General features: G+C 40.1%; 1 protein-coding gene across 15 annotated transcripts in view; it reads left to right on the plus strand.

Annotated features, from left to right (window-relative positions):
• Positions 1-13,235, plus strand: part of FMR1 (fragile X messenger ribonucleoprotein 1) — a 37,745-nt gene extending 24,510 nt beyond the window's left edge. For 2 of the 15 annotated variants that reach the window (XM_070605726.1, XM_070605736.1), the window contains 6 exons: positions 710-844; positions 3,546-3,632; positions 6,134-6,329; positions 7,879-8,061; positions 8,548-8,630; positions 10,800-13,235. In XM_070605726.1, coding sequence (XP_070461827.1) covers positions 710-844; positions 3,546-3,632; positions 6,134-6,329; positions 7,879-8,061; positions 8,548-8,630; positions 10,800-10,961 — 846 coding nt within the window. In that variant the 3' untranslated portion in view covers positions 10,962-13,235. Of the gene's footprint in view, positions 1-709; positions 845-3,545; positions 3,633-6,133; positions 6,330-7,049; positions 7,317-7,878; positions 8,062-8,547; positions 8,631-10,535; positions 10,658-10,799 lie in introns of those variants that run through there. The other 13 variants (XM_070605728.1, XM_070605739.1, XM_070605727.1 and 10 more) reach the window with 9 other exon arrangements.
• Positions 13,236-22,981: the final 9,746 nt, after the last annotated feature.

A 22,981-nucleotide genomic window follows, 5' to 3' on the forward strand; every position in this document is an offset into this window, starting at 1 on the left:
GTAAACATTTTTTATTGTTTTATTTGACATTAATTTATAGGCCTCTGTAATACACACATAATGTGAATGTAAAAATTCTGATTAGGAGGCATGCCAGTTAACGGTATAGTTGTAGATAATGGCCTCTGTCTAGTCTCCAGTGCTGTGACTTTGGATTAGTCACTTTTTAACTCCTTTAACGCTTGTTCTCAGTCTTTAAAATGGGGAGTCATAAATATAGAAAAGTGTAAAGCACTTTTCAAATATTACTTAATGTTGCTGACACAGCAAAAATTGGGTTACTGGTTAGGTTGTCTGGCTTTCATCCTTTGGCTTTTTTAGTTTAAGTGTATGTGTGTTTATTTTGTGTGTTGTAAATTTTTATCTGGGCATAACATCTCTTCCCAATCTTTAAATTTTATAATGCTCACTTTTATATTCATGAGTGTGGTAGCAACTTTTAAAGTATTTGTATGGAGTTGGGGAGGTAAGGACCTGCTCTTCTGTAGAATGGTAGGGTTTAAAATAAAATCCCCCCAAATTGCCATAATTTTCACATATTGTCTAACCAACCTCCTTTTGGGAAAGATTCTTTTTGCTGAACTTAAATACTTTGGAGATTTTACTGCGTAATTTTTGCATTCTGTAATTTTGTTTACCAAAACGTTATAATAAGCTAAATAAAGTCTTAAAAGTTGGTCTGTTTTTCTCTTGTGTTTTTTTTACCAAGGAAATTATGCCACCAAATTCCCTACCTTCCAGTAACTCAAGAGTTGGACCTACTCCCTCGGAAGAAAAAAAACATATAGATATAAAGGAAAACAGCACTCATTTTTCTCAGCCTAACAGTACAAAAGTGCAGAGGGTAAGAAATATTTGTCACTTTGAATTATGCTAAAAGTAATTTCTTCAACCCAGATGTCACAATTGGTGTTTCGGGTGTTCTCTCTGGTTAGGCTTATAGGCTACTCATGTTGTGTTTTTTTCAAATCTGATTGCCAGCTTATGAGATATTACAAACCAAAGTGCTGCCTACTTTTCAGCTTATTCACAGTGACAGAACTTATGCTGTAAACATAAACTACAGGGTTGCATTTAATGGTCACAGTCTTCTTTCAAGGGTGGACTTTCATTTTTTCATGCTGTCTCTCTTGAAATTTTGCAGGTTGTAATAGCCCAAAATATGCCTTCTGTTAGATGCATTAGTTACTATGTAAAGCCATATTTTAGAAACTGGTTTTCAATATTTGACCGAACCTAACTGTTTAGCAGTGGGTTAGAAGCCCTGCAGTGACAGTCCTGCGTTCAGGCTTCTCGGTGTCACTTGTTGCAATTAACAACATCACTTGCGTTCCTTATGCTGCTTTAGCTGTTAGTGGTTTCATCACTTGTAGCAGGGGAATCCCAGAAACCTGAACTCAAGGTTTGGCAGGTAGGAGAACATTCCTTGAAAAGTACATTTGAATTTTATATTTTAATGTTTATTCCCCTTGTTAAGAAGGACTACACATGACCATCAGGGTTGGGGGATGGTGGGGGAGTGTTTTGTGGGTATGTGGATCCATTGCCCTTGGAGAAAGCTCAGATGCCTTCCTGTTGCCTATGAGGCCTTTCTTTCACCGTCACCTATCATCTCTTACCAGTCCTCTTCCTTTCATTCTAGAGAGGCTTGAGCCGTACTGAAGCAGAGTTCTCTGAACATGTTATACTCTGTTGCTTCTAGACATGTGCATGTGTTTCCTCCGCCTGGAGCGCTCTTGCTTCCTCCAACTTGCCACCTTGCTTTGACCTTACTCCTTGTGCTTTCCTTGTGTACTTGCCTCAGATCCCCTCCCCCTGACTGGCTCAAGAGCCTTTCCCCATTCCATGCTCCAATATGCTCACCCCTATGGTAGCACTTACTGCGTAGCCATTAGTTTTGATCTTTTCAGCCACGTTGTGAGTTCCTTGAGGCCAGGGCCTCCTGCTTGGCCTGTGAGAATTATTTATGGGAAAAATGTTATGACTCACAAGAGATTAAAAGCAAAAATGCCGTTTTATAAAGAGAAATATAACTGCAAGTGGACACATTGAAAGAGAAGATGTTTTAAAGTTATTTACTCCGAAGTCAATCAAACTGAATCTGTGACATAGGGTTTTAAAGCTTATTTTGTACTGTATGATCCAGAAGGAAGGGTGCAGCATTTCATCATATGATATTTTTGAGAATAATATGGTTAACTGCTTTGTAACAAAGCCAGTTGGGGAAAAAACTCAACAGTCAAAAATGTTTTGAGAAGAAGAGATCTGATTCGCAGACCTGATTATTTCTGTAGTTCATATATTATGCAATGCAAAAAAAAGTCCTTATGAAGCCCACGGATTTTCAGTGGCAGCTGGTTTTCAGGTGATCACTGTTACTAGGAAGCAGTGCCTTGCCTACCAGATGAAGGTCAGTCTGCAAGTAGTATTCTTAATTGTTCAGTTTTGTTCCCCATCAATAGCCACGTTCACGTGGAAGGAAAAAGAAAAAGCCTACTCTAGCCACAGATACATTTTAGATGCTGTGTACTGAATGCAAGCAAACAAAGCAGCCCAGCAGTAGCCACACCGATCAGATGAATGCTCTTTTTAATAAAATGATACTTGCTAAAGGGACAGCATCTTGGCTTTTCACACCTAGAAGCTTTGCCTAGAAAATTGTGTTTCCACCTCAAAGCCATTGTACGCTTTTCTTTAGTCACTTGTGAATATCAGTAACCATGTGTACATGTGTATTCTTTCAGTAGCAAGATATTGAACTGTGCTCAACTTTGATGTCATAATTGCCAGCTATTAGTTTGTACAGCTGGCCTAGGCTTCCCTGTAACTTGTGACTAGATAAAGTTTTTTCCTCATTTATGGTGATGGGCTAGAAGTATATATTTTTAGTATTTTAATATAATAAAATAGTACCACAGAGAGAAGATCGAACTTTTCTTATGATTCAGCCTTTTGTAATTTTCAGAATACATTATTGAAATGTATTGAAATGCTAAATTTTATACTTATGGATGTGCCTGTTTTTTTTTTCTTGTCAGACTACTGAATGCATTTTAATTTATCCTAGTTCTTTTTGTTTGTATTTTGTTTGTATTCTGTTGACTTGGTTAGCAAAATTGATTTTAGTTGTCACTCTTGTACCCTAGTATCTAATTTTGAATTACTTTTTAAAGAATTTGATCTAGATAAAACCTGTAGTAAATGATTTAGAGTATTTGAACGTATTAATTTTGTTTGTACATCTCATGTTAAAGCTTGTATAATTTTGAATTACATAATCTGTGACTTTGCCAACATTTAATAGTAGTGTTTAAAACATAACATGATGCATTTAAGGGGTTGTTATATTGATCTGTCCTTATTCACAGTAAATGTACAAAATATACCAACTATTGTTGTTTTCGTGTATTGATTTATATTTTCAGCAAACATTTGTGTATCTACTGTTTGTCAGACCCTGAGCTAGAGATTTAGTCATTATTTGCATTTTTTCGCATTAATCCCTCATTAATTTTATAGAATCATTGTTACCATTTCTTTTTCAGGGTATGGTACCATTTGTTTTTGTGGGAACAAAGGACAGCATCGCTAATGCCACTGTTCTTTTGGATTATCACCTGAACTATTTAAAGGTGAGAATAGGAAGAACCTTAACTTCTAATCCTTTTGCACTAAAATATAAAAACTCCATAATAAATCTGTCAGCAGTTAAGATTCATTCTGTATGTTACAATGAAAGACCTATAAAAGATAATAAAGAAAATACTTTGTTTAGCTTACTATATTCCTTCTGAAAACTCAAGTCAGTTTTTCATCATTATAAATTTAAGGACCAATATTCCAGTTCTCAGTAAATTCCCTCATTTCCCAGTATTCTTCTGAAGCCTTACACTCAATTTAGGTAATCCTTTACATAGCCTTGTCATCCAGTTGATCCTTTCTAGCCTTTGTGAGTTTTTTCCAGGCCAAATTTTGTATCTGTAACACTTGCCTTTGTTGTCTCTCTTTTGTCATTTGTCAAGGAAATCCCAGCGTTTCATGAAGTCCTCTGTTTAAATGTTTACCCTTCATATTTTTCTCTATACTCTGTGGTAGAAAATAGAAACAATTTGTGTCTTCTTATAAATGCTCATTTTAGCCAGTGTTTGTGTGGTTATGCCTCCTCTAGATTGCAAGCTGGAAAGCAGGAACCAGGAGGCTACAAAGTACAGTGGGAATAGCACTGGATTGGCAATCCAGCAGTTTGCTTCTAGTCTCTCTTCTGCCAGGAACTGGCTATGTGACTTTAGGCAAGTCACTTCCCTAGACTGGATGCTTTTGAAAATTCCCTTTGGCCAAAATGTTCTATAGTTCAATGAAATGGAATCTTATCCTTGTCACTTTTATAATTTCTTCTTTATATACATATGTATCAAGATTATAATGTAACTGGCACTAAACAGTATTTGAAAAATAGTCCAACTTTATTTATTTATGATGCTATCTTAATTTTTTGCTGAAATAAATAAAATTGAACAATTTCTACTTGTATACAAATAAGAAAGAAAAGTACAATAGCTAGGCATTTCATTCATTCTTGTGGTGCTCAGTTAGTCTTTGCAAGTGTGAAGGTTTCATCCAGCAAGGTTCGCATTGGTAGGATACCCCATTGATTTGCTTATTTGTCTTTGTTTTTAAAATGTGTTTTATGTGCTATCTTTCGTATGTGTTTTTCTCCATATTTTTTGCTTAGATAATTATGAAGACCATCCTGGAGAGTTAGGATTGCACTGTATCAGTCCCTTGTTCTTTTGACTAATGTTCTCTCTTAGACCTTTTGATTTATTCTTCACATTTGAGTATCTTTTTTGGTCATCAGTAGCTGTCCTGTTGCCATTCTTTCCATCACCAGATCTTCCCTTGATTGGGCCTGGCATCTCTCACCAAAAGGAGACTGCTTTGCCCCACAGGGAGAACCTGGACTACCATTCTGTTTTGCAAGACATACCCGTTCCATGAGCTATAACTGTACTTTTGGCATAATCCACTCACTTAGCTACAGGCTCTCCTTTGCTCAAGTCCTTTGTAAAACAGAAATTTTGCCTCAGAGCACTGATGAAACTCATCTAGATCCTTACCTGCCCTTTCTCTTCCAGAAGCTGCCACGACCAAGATTTTAGGAACTTAGCTTTGCAGGGACTTCTCCATGACTGTTCATGTAGACAGTCCCTATGATGGCCTCTGCTTGACTGAGACACCCAGTACTACTGTAGTTATGGATCCACTTCCCTCTAGCCAGTAAATGAGATGTCTGTGGGTCCTTTGCAAGGACAAGGGTTAGAATTGAGGCTTCATCTGGATTTGACAGAACCCAACATATTGGAAGCACTGTGTGTAAGGGTCTCTCAGTGGACCCCAGGTGTATTTTTGATCAACTGAATTTATACTGTTTGTCATACTTGTTCTAGCAGAGTTGTAGTCTGTAAGAGGTTTTCAAGGCGTGATGGAGGACCTAACTTTTTTGGTCAGCTATTAAATAGTCCCCTGCCATATAAAGAATATGAGCATTTTCAGTTTGTTAAAAATAGTTGTTCCTTCATTGTATAATCATATCCAAAGACCTGCTGTAGTATATGTATGTTCTTTGAAAACAGAAGATGGCCCAAACTCAATGCTTTGTAAATTAAGATACTAACTGGCAAATCTGTTTCAGTTAAGATTATTTACACTGTGTGATTTTTAAGGTCAGCTGGTAAACCTTAAATGTCGTTTATCTGTATTCATACATTTTAGAGTTGTTTTATTCAATATCCTATCATCAAGAAGTCCCAAAATGAGTATGTCTGTGCCTTAGCAGATTCTATTGGATAATAGTACCAGGTCAAACAACTTTAAATTCTATTCAGTATCATTTTAATGCTGAGTATTTTTGTTATATCTCTAATTCTGGACATCAATAATCTGTTATCTATAGTAATTTTCTTTTTAAGGAGACCATTCAATTTCCTGATGATTCTGTGTAACAGTGTTTACTGTAAATTTAGAACTGAAATTGAAATATTTCCAGTATACTTTTTATCTGATGAAAAGGAGAAAGGTATTATTAAGTAAAATGTCAAATTATTTTTACTGTTATCTTGTATATTTTAAATAGGAAGTAGACCAGTTGCGTTTGGAGAGATTACAAATTGATGAGCAGTTGCGACAGATTGGAGCTAGTTCTAGACCACCACCAAATCGTACAGATAAGGAAAAAGGCTATGTGACTGATGATGGTCAAGGAATGGGTCGAGGTAGTAGACCTTACAGAAATAGGGGGCACGGCAGACGCGGTCCTGGATATACTTCAGGTACAAACTAAGCATTTTACTCAGTAACTTTATCTGTTCCTAGACTTAATAGCTGCTAATCTCTAATATTCATTAGAACCCCATTATAACAATTTCTCACTACATGGTTTCCAATTCACAGTGGGTCAAATTGTGTTGCAAGAGACATATAGAGTAAAAACCTAATCATAACACATAGAGTTCACAGGGCAGGTGTGAGTTCTGTCCACATTCTGGCTGGGGGTAAATCTGCTTAAGCCTTTGTGTGTTGATGACTTTCTTAAGGCCTTTCCTGATTTTCCTACTGTATAGCCAGAACCTTTTTATTTGTGTACTATGGCTCATTTTTTGTCAGACATGTGCTGGTCATACTTGCTGGATGGACTGTGTAAATCAGGGGTCTGCATTCTGTGGCTCATAAGGTGATTTTGAGTGGCATGGCCAAAGTCAGCCCTAGGCACAGTCAAGAAGTAGGCGAAGTTTCTCTTTGCCTTCCCAGCTGTTCTGTCAGTGCTGCTTTCTTCTCTCCCACTACCTTTCACTGAACGCTATCCCCACCTGCCAGTACCCACTGTCTTTCTTGCTCAACTGTGTATCTACTATGTAACTTGCTAATGATGGTATAAGGTATAATCCATCTCACAAATATTTGCATTTCAAAAAGGAACTCTTTAAAGATGGAAAAGCCTTCAAGATCCACAGGAATGAAGCTATAATGGTGAAGCTATAATTGGTCATTAGCTCCAACAGAGGAAGAGAGAGGTAGTAGAGTTGATGTTCTGGAGTGGGGGAGAGACACACCTACTCCTAAGGCCAACCTTGAACCTCACCCCTCACCCCTCCCAACAGTCTGTTCTTTTTGCTGGTGAAGTCCCACCTCACCATGGAACTCTTTTTTTTTCCCCACTCCCATCCCCTTTGTCATTAACCCACCCCCTCAGGCATAACGAGTTTCTTATAATAATTCCTGTATTAATGATCAGTTATTCCAACAGGAGTGGGAGGGAAGGTTATGGAGCAAGCATCAGGCACGCACATACCCCTTCAGCTGGGTCCAGTCCCTCATCCCACAAGAGATCCTGCCCTGAGACAGTTGCCATGGTGGCCTTCTTTGCCACCCTCTCAGAGGTGACCAAAATGTGTGCAATCCCCTCTGTCCCTGGGCCAAGCCTTGTTAAAAGGAACTCTCTTTATAGAGGTTTTGCTTATCAAGGAACAGTATGTAACTGTTGTAGACAGCTTTCCCTCAGAGGGCGCAGATGTGTAAAGGAGCACAGCTGTTTAGTGACGTGGCGCACTCAGGGTAGAACTTAGATGGCTGCTGAAATACCTTGTGTTGTTTTAATGATAACCAAAAATGTTTAAAACCAAAATTACCTCAAATATTCTGAAACCCTTTATTTTGAATTTAAGATAATTTGTTTTACAAAATGGAAAGTAATAATACTTTTCGGTGGGCTTATAAATTGGGAAGAGTATTGGATTACCCCTGAAACGTCTCTGGAAGCTTCTGTTAACCTAACTTTTTTTTTAAGTCGGACAATGGTATATAACTTTTAACTCTCGATAGGAACTAATTCTGAAGCATCAAATGCTTCTGAAACAGAATCTGACCACAGAGATGAACTCAGTGATTGGTCATTAGCTCCAACAGAGGAAGAGAGGGAGAACTTCCTGCGCAGAGGAGACGGACGACGGCGTGGCGGGGGAGGAAGAGGCCAGGGAGGAAGAGGACGTGGAGGCGGCTTCAAAGGTACAGAGGTTTTCATTTATTCAGGAATAAAGGTGAGTTGTAACAACTGTCTGAAGTTCTGTGAAAAATCTTGGTGATTCAGTGCTGTATTACCAAGACCCTGTTTCTTCTGTTTTAAACTGGTCACCGTGGGAAAGGCTCAGCCTTTCATTCGTACAGTGGTTAACAGGATATTAGACACCCTTCCTTATGGTTCATGTAGAAGATATGAATGAACACTGATAACCAGTTCAGCTGCTTTGGGGATTCTAACCATGACATCTGATCATTAGCTCAGGTTGATCTGTAACACAGTTGATGCAGAATTGTAATGCCTTCTTGTAGCATGCTAGATTATTAACCATTATGTAACTGGAATCACTAGGTTGTTGATTATATATTAGATTCTGTGGTTGGTCTAAATAGATTGAGGATGTGGGAATAAAGAACTTCCACTAAGCCTGTCAGAATCAGTGACTGTTGAACTTTGTGAAAATGTCCTTGTAGGGAATGATGATCACTCCCGAACAGATAACCGTCCACGTAATCCAAGAGAGGCTAAAGGAAGAACAGCAGATGGATCCCTCCAGGTAAACCTCTGTGCCTCTTTTTATCTCAGTTGTTTGAATTACGGTACTTTGAGATTTATGAGTTTATTTTACTTTATTTTAAAACATGTTCAAAGGTTCTGAATTTGGTATATGTGAAATATGTTCCTTTCAACGTTACAATTGTGGGCAATCTTAGTCCTTTGTAACAAGTATACAAGGAAGATTTCTATAGAGAATATGCAGTCTGAGTATATGTGAAGACTTCGACAGTCACATTATGACTTTGGTACCACATTGGTGGTTGCCCCCGATTCCCCAAGAAAGAGAACATTCTGGAATGTACTGTGAGAATGATCTGAGTAGGCCCTGTGGGGCCCTCCTCCCCTGAGTTGCAGGGATGGGGTGTCCTCTTTGAGTGGAAAGTAAGGAAAAGAAGGTGTCTATCTCATGGGTAGTAATCGTGATAGGCAGGACTGATGAAACTCAGCTAGTACATGCTGAGTCAGTCAGCTGCTTGTTTACAGCCAGCCTCTGTTCTCAATTGGTCATCACCTGTGCTGAACCCATTGTTAAATCATTTTTAAAATTACACCTGAGTATGTCCAGGTACCTTCGCTAAGTACTTTGTGTATGTGTTATGTCATTTACTCCTCCAGTAACCCCAAGGTAAGTAGTTTTACTGTTCTGTTTCATAGATGAGTAAACTGAAGCTTAGAAACATTCAGTCTTTTGTCCATAGTCCTTTGACTATGTAGTCACATAGTTAGCATATGGTGGAGTGATGTTGGAACCCTGGTGACTGATTCCCAGAATCCATGTTCTCTTCTTCTTTAACTTTTAATTCTTAATACAAGTATTCAGGCTTCCTTCTTGGCTATGGAGTGGTTTGGAACCAACATCCAAGATTTGTGAGAGATACTTCTTTAGAGCAGAAACTTCATGACAGAATATTCCTTAGAATCCCTAGCACTTGTAAGTAGGTGTTAACTACTGGCGGGTTCTTAAGGACCAGCATAGAAAAGACATTAGACTTAGATAAAGAGATTGATGAAATAATCTACATACATGTGCTTTACAAAGATGTGAGGCATTTATCTCCCAGTTTTATAATTCCCCACTTAAACTGACATGTTTGATGAACTTGGCAATCTAATCGCATTGGTTAAAAAGATACATATTTATAATTAAAATGGAATACCAAATAAAAAGGTGGTGTGTTCTATGTAAGTATGAAAATAGATCTGAATCAAAGCACTGAACCCTTGACAACCAAACATTTGTAAGACGCACCCAGACCCAACACTTAAATACACTTTGAAATTACAGTGAACCATTTTGGGATATACATAGCATTTGTACTTGAAGCAGATCAATATTTGTAGTTGTGTTAGGCCCATTGGTCAGTGTTATTTTTCTTTTGTACAGCATCTGGAATTCTGTTAGCAGTGTTTAAGTGTTCGGTGTTGGCACTTAAAATGTTGTATAAATCTTAAGAATTTTTTATAAATTGCATTCATCTTTACACTCTTCCTGGGATTCCAGCCTTTCCACACGTTAGTTTCTTCAGATTTCCCTCTACCATCCTTATTCTTGAGAGTTCAAGTTGTATGATCATCCGACTTGCCTTACTGAAATGCGAGCTACTAGAAACTAACACTTATTTTCTGCTGGGAGACATTGGGAGCTCTCTTTATAGAGATACTTAATCATACCCATGATAGATACAAAGCTGTCAACTGAAGGCTAGTTAATAAGTGAGTTGGTTGAGTTCTTATCCTGGTAAGGTTGGAATAGGAAGACATTATGTCTCTCCTCTTTGGTTTAACAGTCTTTGAAGAATAACCCATTCTTTTGAATTCTAGTATTATAATCATGTATATCTTGTAATCAGAATAATAGCAATTCATTGTAAATATTTGTTTCTCACTGTTTTATTCTGCTTAGAAGAAGACACGGTAGGATTGTGAGTTTTTGTCTAACTTTGGACGCAGTGAGATGACCAGTGTGCTCCAGTTGAAGAAGAGTGTTTTAAAATCAAACCAAATAAAGATCTTGCCTGACCTTAATTTCTTGCACTCTTTCTATTCTCACCCCCATTTCCCCATTTAACATGTGGAATTTACACTTCAGGCTTAAATTTCTTGTCAGGCCAATTACAGATTACAATAGGATATGGTCTGTGTATATAACAACTATAACTTGTTTTAGATCAGAGTTGACTGCAATAATGAAAGGAGTGTCCACACTAAAACATTACAGAATACCTCCAGTGAAGGTAATCGGCTGCGCACGGGTAAAGATCGTAACCAGAAGAAGGAAAAGCCAGACAGCGTGGATGGTCAGCAACCACTTGTGAATGGAGTACCCTAAACTGCATAATTCTGAAGTTATATTTCCTATACCATTTCCATAATTCTTATTCCATATTAGAAAACTTTGTTAGGCCAAAGACAAATAGTAGGCAAGATGGCACAGGGCATGAAATGAACACAAATTCTGTTAAGAAATTTTTTTTTCTTTGGTATTGACCATAAGCAACAATTTTCAGATTTGCACAAAAAGATCTTGAAATTTTGAAACATTACTTTTAAGTATACTTAGCACTTCAGGAAAGGATTTTAGTTTGGTTTATTTTTTAAAGTACTGAGCAGTGATGTCTTTGTTAATTTGGACCATTTTCCTGCACTGGGTGATAACTCACCGGTATATTTCAGTTTTTCTGAATAAATAGCACTTACGGTAATCATGTTAGACTTCTGTTTTCAGTATCATGTAAAAGTCTATAAAATACTGTGTCATTTCACGTCCTGTGTCAGTTTATGTTTTGGTCCACTTTTCCAGTATTTTAGTGGACCCTGAGATGTGTGTGATGTGACGTTTGTCATTTTCATTAGCAAAAAAAAAAAAGTTGTATGATCTGTGCCTTTTTTATATCTTGGCAGGTAGGAATATTATATTTGGATGCAGAGTTCAGGGAAGATAAGTTGGAAACACTAAATGTTAAAGATGTAGCAAACCCTGTCAAACATTAGTACTTCATAGAGGAATGCATGCTTTCCATATTTTTTCCTTACATAAACATCAGGTTAGGCAGTAAAGAATAGGACTTGTTTTTGTTTTTGTTTTGTTGCACTGAAGTTTGACAAATAGTGTTATTGAGAGGGATGTGTAATGTTTCTGTATAGACAGGAGAAGAAATAACTATCTTTTCATTTGAGAGAGGCTGAAACGTTTTCAGCTAGGAACAAACCTTCCTGGTCGAGTTAGAAGGATATGCCTGCTCTTTGGCCTGATGACCAATTTTAACTTAGAGCCTTTTTTATTTTGTCCTCCCCAAGTTTCGTGAAGTTTTTCATATTTTAGTTTCAGGCTTATTTCGGGGAGATAGGAAGGTCATTTCCACGTGTGCATAATAATCCTGTGAAGTACAGGTACTTTGTCTAAGAAACATTTGAAGCAGGTTAAATGTTTTATAAACTATAAATTTAAGGTCTAATGTATAAGCAGAATTGGAAAGCAGACTAGGATTGGTTAACAAATACTACTTTTTTTTTCTTTTGTTTTTTGACATGTTGGGTTTTGGTTTTGTCTTTTTTTTTTTAATGAATGAAATTTACTGAGGAAAAATATGTGAAGGACCTTCACTCTGAGATGTTATATTTTTCTTAAAAAATAACTCCGAGTAGGGGGACCACTGAATCTGTACAGAGCCGTACGAACCCAAGTTCTGCCTCTGATGTATCTTGTGAGTTTGTTTCTTTGAATTTTCATTTTACAGTTACTTTTCCTTGCATACAAATAAGCGTATAAAAATGGCAACAAACTGCACATGATTTCAAGAATATTAAAAAGTCTTTTGAAAGTATTGCCAAACATTAATGTTGATTTCTAGTTATTTATTCTGGGAATGTATAGTATTTGAAAACAGAAATTGGTACCTTGCACACATCATCTGTAAGCTGTTTGGTTTAAAATACTGTAGATAATTAACCAAGGTAGAATGACCTTGTAATGTAACTGCTCTTGGGCAATATTCTCTGTACATATTAGCGACAACAGATTGGATTTTATGTTGACATTTGTTTGGTTATAGTGCAATATATTTTGTATGCAAGCAGTTTCAATAAAGTTTGATCTTCCTCTGCTAAATTGATGTTGATGCAATCCTTACAAATGATTGCTTTTAAAATTTTAAGATAGGAAAAGAAATCTATAGAAAATGTTCTGTTACAAAATGTAACTGTTACCATTGGAAATTTCACATGTCGTAGGAAGTTAGCCGTTATCTACCAACTTTCAAGAACTTGATCTTGTTTAATAAGGTGAAAAAATCAACAAAATGGTACAAAAGCACTTTGTGCCATTCCAATATGCACTAAGTCTCTTTTTTACAAAGGCTGAATTCAGCAAGGCGCTAACTTGCTTAAATGTGAATTACTAACTTCTAAAACTGTAATTTGATTCCCATGTTTTCAAATGGAGTTGGAGTTGATTCATATTACAATATTTGTGTGCTAAACGTGTATGTTTTTCAGTTCAAAGTCATGATGTTTTTAAAATCTTATTAAAGTTTCAAAAGTCTGAAGATTGTTTATCTAGATGTAAATTTTTATTAAAAAGTTGCACTTATGAAAAAGCAAAAAATTAGTCTGACAGATGTTTGCTCCTGGTCTTAAATTTCTAAATATAACAAAAATTAATGATATGTGGGGGGAAAGTTATTTATCATGCAAAGCATATATGCCTTGCAAATAATCTTTTCTGTACCCTAAAAAAGCAAAACCTTAGATATTTGAAAAAAATTCTCCATGTTCCCCGTTAAAAGATTTCAACACATTAATTACATAGGATGCCACTAAACCGTATTAAACACATACTCCTGTCTGTGCGCACATGAACATCCCCTGCTGTTTGGAAAATAGTAAATGTGTCTGTGTACTTACAGAAAAAAACACTTCTGATGTCAGTATCTCAGTAATAAAATAAATGACAGGTTTGTAGGTAGAATGCACCTGAATTGGCTATTGTGGTCACTTCAAGGAACTCTGGCACAGCCTAGAAAAAAACGATAGAAATGGAGAGGTGACAGTGTCCAAGTTCTACCCAGTGTTAGAATCCAAAATGATCCAGTGATGCTGGAAAGTCTCCTGTATGTTGATGGGTATGTTTTTTGTTTTTCTCAGAAAAATCCATCTTTTTCTGCTTTTCTAGTTTTTCATGTTGGTAACTTTTTTGGTTCTCTGCTACGCATTCTGCCTAGTTCTGTGCTCTTCCTGAGGCCAAAGAGCTGAGCACAGTCCATTAGAGGTGGTAGGTAGAAATGATCCTCAAGTAACTTGGTTGGTTTTACGGTAGTTTTCAGTGCTACGCATGAACAGCCTGTTGGCAGCAGTGAACTTGAGGCTCACCTTGGCTCACCCAGGCATTTCTCTCATGATCATGATCTTACAGCTCCTGCTGGTTAGGAGTATAGAGTCTTAAGAGTCAATACACTGATTTGGTCCCTATTGAGCCAGTTTGTTTCCTGGGCATAAATAGCATCTTTCCCTCATGACCCTCTGATGCCTCCGATAACCGGTTCCTCTGAAATAGCCATTACCGGGTGCTAGTCCTGATTGCTCAGAAGGCTTGATGGTTACCAGTATTTAAATCTTGAGCATCTTTTCCTCTATGTGCTTATTTAGGGCTGTTTAAAAATTTTATTGGGGGCTGTTTAGAAATTTTCTTTCCATTTCTCTCTCAGAACTTTCCATGAAGAGACAGGGAGAAACCCGTTTTTTTATGCTAAGGAGTTTTATGTTAGTGGGAGCACCACTAAAAGTCTTTGCAGGTTGCACTTGCTAAATAATTAAAAGACTAAGCTTCAAAATTGAGTGCTTAAAGGTCTTCCCACCAATTTCTGTATACCATACACTTGATTACAGGGGTAGGTTGAAAATTGGAAGGAAGATTAAGTGTCAACAGAACGTGGTTACATGGAATCCTGGGAATTGGGGTATATTATCATCATTCAGTATCGTACAGAACTTGGATGGCTTATGCTAAGAGGAAAAAACATTCCGGTGTTATTCCTTGGTAAATACTACGGCATCTTTCTCAGGTTTTCCTGGAGATCAAAACCTGTAAGATACTGCATCAAAGAACAGAGTACTAGTGCGGAAGGAATATACATCATTAAAAGTTTCAAGTGCAACATAGATACTTCACTATAGGAAGGGACATAAGGAATTACGCCATGGAAAAGGGGGAATCAGGAGGTAGATTCCACACTTGACTAGGGCATAGCTCTGTGATAACTGGATAAGTCATTTCACCTCTCCAGGTTTCGGTTTCCTCGTCGGTTACGTAAATGGTTGCTAAGGTATCCTAGCTCCAGAGTTGTGTAGGCATGAATAAGATAAGTCGTGTTTTAGATGGAGAAAGCTGCAGAGTAAGTGCTAACGAACCACTCACCTGATTTCCTCTGGTTCTCATTAAATAATTACTGAACGTACACTATATAGCAGGCACTTCAAAAGCTTCTTGGGGATATAAAGATAATATTTCAGACCTTCGAGAAGCTCGGTGTCAAGTGGGCGAGCTGGATGAGGCAATGGGCAGTTCCAGTATATGGTACGGTAAGTACTAATGCTCAGGGTGAGGTGGCAGCACAAAGGAGAGACAGTCTAAATCGGGTGGTGAGTCAGTAAAGGGCTGCTCAGGTGCAGTGAAATCTTAACCTAAGACGGAGGACAGGTTGGAGGAACTAGCCAGGAGAAAAGGGACTGAGGTCATTGATCTAGGCATGGGAAAGTACATTCGGGAAACTTCCGGGAGTTCACTAGGCTAGGCCATAGAATTTAAGGCAGAGAGATGAAACTGGAGATACTGTCAAGGAGGACCTATGGTGCCACATTAGAGGTTGGACTTTAGGGAGCCTTTGAAAGATCATAAACAGGAGTGTGGAGGAAGAGACGAGATTGCCCCATGACTCCAGGGACCGTGTCAAGTTGCCTGATAACCAGCTAGAGGGAAGGACTGGGCCCAAATCCAGCTTCCTGGAAGCTGCTCTCCCCCACAGTCCAAATCCAGCTTCCCGCAAGGTCACAGGTGCTGGTAGCCCGTGTTCTCAGAAGGCTCCCCTGACAGCAGGTGTTTAAGCCCTGACTTGATCCTCTGTATGCAAGGCTGGTGTTGGCTTGCCCTGTGGGAAGATAGACTCCCAGAGAAGGAATACCCTTCCCCTGAAATACAGCCCCAAGGTGGTTTTGCGTGCCTCTCTGCATGAGAGAATGGGCGTCCCTGTGCCGCCTCTTGCCGACCCATGCTGGGAATTTTCCCTCGCTAAAACCTTTGCCTTTTGCGTGGTGATGTACGTTTGCCTTCACCCACCGCTTCATTCCAGCTCTGGCCTTTTGGAAACTACAAAGGGGATCAACTAAGCCACACCAGAGATGGACGATGTCCCTCCTAGGGCTGACAGTGGGAAACCTGGCTGAGCTGAAATCACTGATGAACATGTTGCAATGCTTAGTTATGGCCATGCCATGTGCCACAAAGGCCCTGGAACAACTTCTCATATGGCTGATTGAGACAGTTTGAGCCCTTGGCGCTCCCTTACAAGTCCGCCAGCCGTGTGAACCCTAAGGAAAAAGAAGTTGGGAGAAAAGAGCCCTTGGTCCTAAGTACCACTGCAACAGTAGGTGCAACCTAACCTCAGATTTGAAACTTTTCATCGTGCAGTGTACCACACAGAGGCTTGGTGGGGGGGGGGGAGGGGAGTTGAGGTACAGCCTGAGGGGCTTCAGTACGCTAACGGAGTTGGACTTCCAGCAGCGGTCACAGGAATCCCTCGGGGCTTGAACTGCTTACGTGAGGAAGCAGCTACACCCATGAGGTAAGTGACACTGAATGACCACCCTTTGGGGTTTACCACCAGATTCCCTTTTACTGAATGAATGACTAGTCTGACCAGTGGGGAGAGAGCAAATGTGTCTGCCTGGTGCTTCAATTGGGTGCTCAGGGAAATCAGATTCACATAGCCACAAAAAAGGAGACTTCCCCAGGACGCTGAATTTGAAGTGGAACATCCCTATTGAGGTCACAGCTGCTTTGAGGCGCTTTGGCATTCTGGCGTCCATGGCCCCTGATTGAAGATCATTGTGGCTTTAATAGTAGCCACCGTGGCACTCAAAACACCTGATAGACCAACAGGTGACTGAACTGACTGCCGCCATTGCTGGCACTCAGTATGTGGCCCCAGAGCTGTGCTGTCCACTTACTCAGCCACCAGCCACATGGGGCTGTTGAGACCTACTGTAGGTGTAGAATACGCGATGGATTTTGAAGACCTAGTTTGGAAAAAGGAATGGAAATATCTTACTAATTTTGTATATTTAAATACTGAAATGTTAGTATTTTGGATCTATTGGGATAACTAAACTATGTCACTAAAATTAGTTAGATCTGTCTCTTTTTACCTTTTTTTATACAATGACTCCTAGAGAACTTTAAATTACATATGTGACTCACATTATATTACTCTCAGACAGAATTGCTCTAGACATTGCTAGTGTCCTCCAGATCCCTCTAGGAAGAAATAAAATTGTTCTGTTTTCACCTGGCAGAGCAGGTGTCCTGCCTCAGTCATTTTGAACTTCCCCAGCAATACTTAATACCTGCAATATGCGTAATGAGTTGGGAAAGCCCATTGCATTATTTTGATGACATTTGATTGTGGCCCTCACGTAGGAAACTGCTCTCACCATAATGCACGCTCTCTAAGCACCGCTGTCCACAGGTGGCAGGGCCTTGAGTGAGGATAGAGACCGGAACCAGGCCACTGGAGTGCATATCTTGGGGGCTAGATGAACAGCAGCCCAAAGAGATACACAGCCTAATAAGGAAAAACTAACTACTCAAAAGGAGCCCTTATCACCTGTTTGGCCTCCTTGGGTATTAGAAGCAGCACATGCTGCACCTAGGAATGTTGTTCAAGAATCTGTACTAAGTCACCGGACTTGTCGCCCAATTCAATTGAGGACCCTTGCAGTAAGAAGCCACAGAAGAAAAACATGCCGCAATATAACAATACTTGCCCCGCCTCCCACTAACTTTCTGATCTCATGGCGTTTTAAGTAGCTGTAACCAGTGGTGACAAGACTCTGCCAATATTGGGGATGGATCATCTCTCCACTACTGAATGGTACATGCCATTTGAACGACGCTTATTGGTGCTGGTGGGGACAGATCGTCTCACTGAAGGAACAGTGTGACCCTCAGAGCCACTATTCCTATTCTGCAGTGAGTTGTCACCGAACCAAATTCCATCAGATGGGAGTATCAGTAATGGTCCAGTCGGGAAAACAGAAATCACACCAGTGATTTTAACAGAGAATTTAATATAGAGGTTGGTTAAACAGATATTAAAGGACTGAAAATGGAAACCAGGAACAATAAGGTAACACAGAGGTGACAGCCGCAGGAAGCATATACCATCCTGAGGCCTGGAGGAAGGAACGGATGAGGCTGGGATGATAAGAACCCAAAAGCTCAAAGGAGGGGCTCACAGAATTAAAACCCAGACCTCTAGGAAAGGGGCACTATTGGTCGGTACCGGTACCTTGGTTACTCACAGGCAGATCCCCATGGGGCTGGGACTTAGACCACTGAGGAGGGGTGCCAGTCAACTGGCTGGTGCTGGTGTGTCTGAGGAAACGTGATGATGCTGGTTCTGAGATGGGGGTGGGGACGTCTGGAAATTGGATTCAGCTACTGCTACTGGAGCAGACTGTTTCCTGCCAGAGCGAAGCACCATTGTCTTCCAGTCTCCCTCTAGAGCCTCTTCTCGGCGGAAGCTAATAGGCAGCACTAGCAAAGGAGAAATGTGGTGTGCAGAGTCCCAGTCCCAGCCTCCAAGAGCAGAGTATAGAAGGATGGTTTGGAACTGGGAGACAATAGCTTAATAATTGACAAAGTGCAGCAAGCCAAAAAAAATATGAAATGAAATTGTACATCGAATTGGGGATCGAGCCAACTGCAAGAATAGATGGCTCTCCACCCAGTGGGTGCCGAGATGGCCCCATTGCCTGCTTTGCCTGAGATGTTGGCTCAATGTGGGCCTCGATTTTGAGACTTGGTACTATACAAGGAAGCCTGTTTCACTTGGTAAGCAAGTGCAGTGGAATACTAAGCCATCTGTTATAATGATGGTAAGTGCTGACAACCCATGGCATTGGCTGCTCTGAACAATAGGTGGAACTTCAAGTGGTGCTTTTGGTAATAAAGCGTTCTGCTCCTCAATGAATGAAATATGCCTTTACATAGACTCATGGGCTGCTGCTAATGGCCTCACTCTTTAGTCAGACCTTTAGGACACCCAGGATGAGACTATTAAAGTCATACCCTATGGAAACAAATACAACTCACCAATAAGCTCAATAAGTCACATATGTATTTGTCTCCTAGAAAGGACCACATTGTGAGAAAAGCAGAGCATCTGCAATGAGAATGTCAATTGAGCCTGTGAGCCATCATATTCTTAGTGACCTACTGGATCCATGTCCAGACACAGCACAGTAACTAAACCACCATAAAAGGCTGTCCTTTGACATACAAAGAAGCTACTGACACCCCTAGAGCCTGCACTCTTTGACAGCTTCACAAGCACATAATTCAGGGTGAACTTGGTCATACCATGGAAGACAGGACTGGCTCATACTGTCAGATATACTTCATAGGTCCCCTGCCCCTACATAGTTTGGACACGCTTTCTAGGTATGAGGTTGCTGTCCATCTCCCCCAATCAGATAGCACATATACATTTAAGGCTCTAGTGGACTAACTTTGCCACATGCTGGAGAAGTTCAAGAGAGACTTCAGACCATGATGCATGTCTGATATTTATGAGGGAAAAGGAAAGAAGGAGGAGGATTGGGTAGAAAGAATCTTAGACTATAGTGCAGTTCCAAGTAAGTTTCAACCAGGCTCATGGGGAGTGCTGGAGCCAAAATCACCTGTTAAAGGAATTCTTGTATTTACAAGAATGGATCTGCATTAGTACCCCTACTGTGCTCAATTATTGTCTGCAAGTAGTCTACAGGAAACATGACATTGGCACACACACAGTGGTAGATCCAGAAGGGCAGCAACTGGGGCTGTCAGTGGCACGCTTATGTGGCCACCACACTACATAATAATAATTCTCCTCCTTTTTTGGACCTGCACTGACCATGGTGAGTTGCTGGAAAGTTTTACTGCATGGATCACAGAAATATGGATGAACACAAATTCGAAATGACATCTGGTGTCTTTTCCCACTGGGCAGACAGCTCTGACACTGGGTTTGCCACACACCTCCTCTGCAAGTTGGGAACACTCCTGTGGTTCCTATGTTCATGCAATGTCACCTTTGCACTGTAGCCATCTTCCTCAATCTCACGAGATTGTCTTTGGTAAAGGAATTGTTAGCCTTGGGTCTCTGTGGAGCTTTTCATTCCAAGATACACAATAAGGTCCAGTTCATTCCTGAAGTGTGCTCATGGACCCCAACTGGTTGGGCATGGACAAATCCAACCCTGGGAAGCAAGTAGAGGATCAAGGGGCAAATAACTTCTCTGTTTTCCTAGTCCAGATATGGACAGACTGTACCATGGACAGATAGTGACCAGAGCACCAACTATCACAAAGCTAGATATGTCACCCTCAACTTGATTTGGCTATGAGGGATCTTATCAGCATTCCACTATCAAACAATGCCTCAGGTATCACTTCTGCCAGGCAGGAGCCTCAGCCACTGTTTGCCTTGACCTTCTATACTCATGTATCCATCCCTTGTGATCATGCTAAATGGATCCCTTGTGATGTCCTGGACCCAACTCGAAGCAGCAATTGTGCGCTCCCCACTCACTTCCAGAACTAGTTTTTCTGTGTGGTAAGACAGCCTTTTTTGTCTCCTCTGCCTCCCCCTTGGACACAGGGTTGCCCACTTCCTGAAAGTAGCCACACAACTCTTTGGTAATCAAAGTTCCAGTGGGCACAGGCTATATATCTGCAGTCTCTGGTGCCATCAGCAGAATCTCCCTGAGGGCATTAGGACACAGTTTGTTACCAGTTTACACAAGATTGCCCCCGTCAAGAGGTGTTTCTAAGGTTCACCTAGGGTGATTACCAATGAGATAGCTGGGAGTTTCACTACCAAAGATATTCTTGACTCCCTACCTCTGATTGTGTTGGATATCTGCATAGCTTTGGGTTATTTACTGACTAGGCGGTGTGCACTGTGGCCAACAGCTCTTGCTGCTTCTGGCTGAATACCTAACTGCAAGTGGAGCTATCCAAAAGCAACTATAGGAGCTAGCCACTTGGCTCTAACACCCCCCCATCCCCAATCTAAGCCTTGGGGTCTTTTTCTCATGGCTTGCCCTGGAGTCCGTGACTAAAGGTTTGAGAGAACTCTGGTTTTCATGGTGAACTTTGTACTCTTATTTAGAACCCTTCTCATTTTCCAATGTCTTCTTTGTCATTGTCATCAACTCCAGAAACCCAACTGAAAAATCCAATGAATTTCTGGCGCCAATGGGAAAGCAGGTCTCCCTGTGGGATATCAACAGAACAGAAGACCATGTGCCTCTTCTTATTAATGCTTAGACTTGAAAGTTAACCCAATTAGACCTATTCTTGTGCCCATTCTACATGACATAGTGGTGTTTTCTTTTGCTCACCTTGCAAAAATACATTGAAGGGGGCAAGACTAGTGGCAGGGCGGCCAGGTTGTTGGAATAATGAGCCAATGCAATGGCAGTGAGAATGGAGAAGGGGGGGATTGCTATGATATTTAGGAGGTGGAATCAGTGGGACTTGGTGATTATTCTTTGTGGGGAATAGGAGAGGGAAGAAATTAGGGTTATGATTCACGGGGTTTGGCTTGAGTAATAGTTTTCTTTTAGAGGAACAGAGATTTATTCCTTCAACTAATGTGTATTAAACACGTATCATGAGTCGGGCAGTGTATTTGATGCTGGAGATGCAGAAGAAAAAGACACTAGGAGAAAGAAAAATGAGCATAAAATAAAAGCTAATTACAGGGACAAATAGATATTACATGCCTCTTCATATGATGCACTGAGAAAGACACAACACACTTCTGTACTGTTCCTGCTAAAAAAATTAATAAGCTGAATCTAATCATCAGACAAGCTCAAACTGAGGGACATTTTACAAAATAAATGGCTTGTACTTTTCACAATTATCAAGGTCATAAAAGAAAAAGAAATACTCATGCGCTGCATAACAATGCTTCAGTCAATGATGGACCACATATGCAAAGGTGGTCCCATAAGATTAGTACCATATGGCCTAGGTGTGTAGTAGGCTATAACATCTAGGTTTCTGTAAGTACACTCTATGATGTTTGCACAATGGCGAAATCGCCTAAGAATGCATTTCTCAGAACATGTCCCTGTCCTTAAGTGGCACGTGGAGTGTGCTGAGAAACTGTTTCCGATCAAAGAATACTAAAAAGACATGACAGTAAAATGCAACATGTTATCCCAGATCGGGTCTTGAAGCAAAAAGTATTGCTGTCTTTTGTTATAAAGAACGTTACTGGGAGAATTTGCTATGAATAAGTCTGTAGATTACATAATAGGACAATGCTAATTTCCCAGTTTTGATCATTGTACTCTGATTATGTATGAGAATGTTCTTGTTTTCAGGAAATGCACAAAGTATTTAGGAGGGAAGGGCTGAGATATGAGCTGGAAGTTTTGAGCAGTAGCATAGTGGCTAAGCACGCTTAGGCCCTGGGGTTAGACTGACTGTGTTTTAATCCAAGCACAGCTATTTAATACCTATGAGACTTTGGGCAAGTTATTTAAACATTCTGTAGATTAAATTTCCTCATCAGTAAAATAGATGATGTTAATAATAGCACCTATGGGCCAGCCCAGTGGTGCAGCGGTTAGGTGCGCACGTTCTGCTTCGACAGCCGCAGGTTCGCCAGTTTGGATCCCGGGTGCAGACATGGCACCACATGGCAAGCCATGCTGTGGTAGATGTCCCACATATAAGGTAGAGGAAGATGGGCACGGATGTTAGCTCAGGGCCAGTCTTCCTCAGCAAAAAAAAAAAAAAAAAAAAAGGAGGATTGGCAGCAGATGTTAGCTCAGGGCTAATCTTCCTCAAGAAAAAAATAATAATAGCACCTACCTCATAGAAATGGTGTGAGAGTGAAATTAGCAAGCATATATAAAGCACTTAGACCTGTGTCTGGCATGTATGTGTAATCAGTGTCGGCTGTATTTAAGCTATTCTGCCTCTGTCCTGTGAATAGAGAGAGAAATGGGACGTGGCTCCCTTGTTCAAGGAGCCACAGTCTAATCAAATAAATAAGAAATTAACAGATAATAATA

This window comes from Equus przewalskii, chromosome X (genome assembly GCF_037783145.1).
Source record: "Equus przewalskii isolate Varuska chromosome X, EquPr2, whole genome shotgun sequence".
Classification (NCBI taxonomy): Eukaryota; Metazoa; Chordata; class Mammalia; order Perissodactyla; family Equidae; genus Equus; species Equus przewalskii.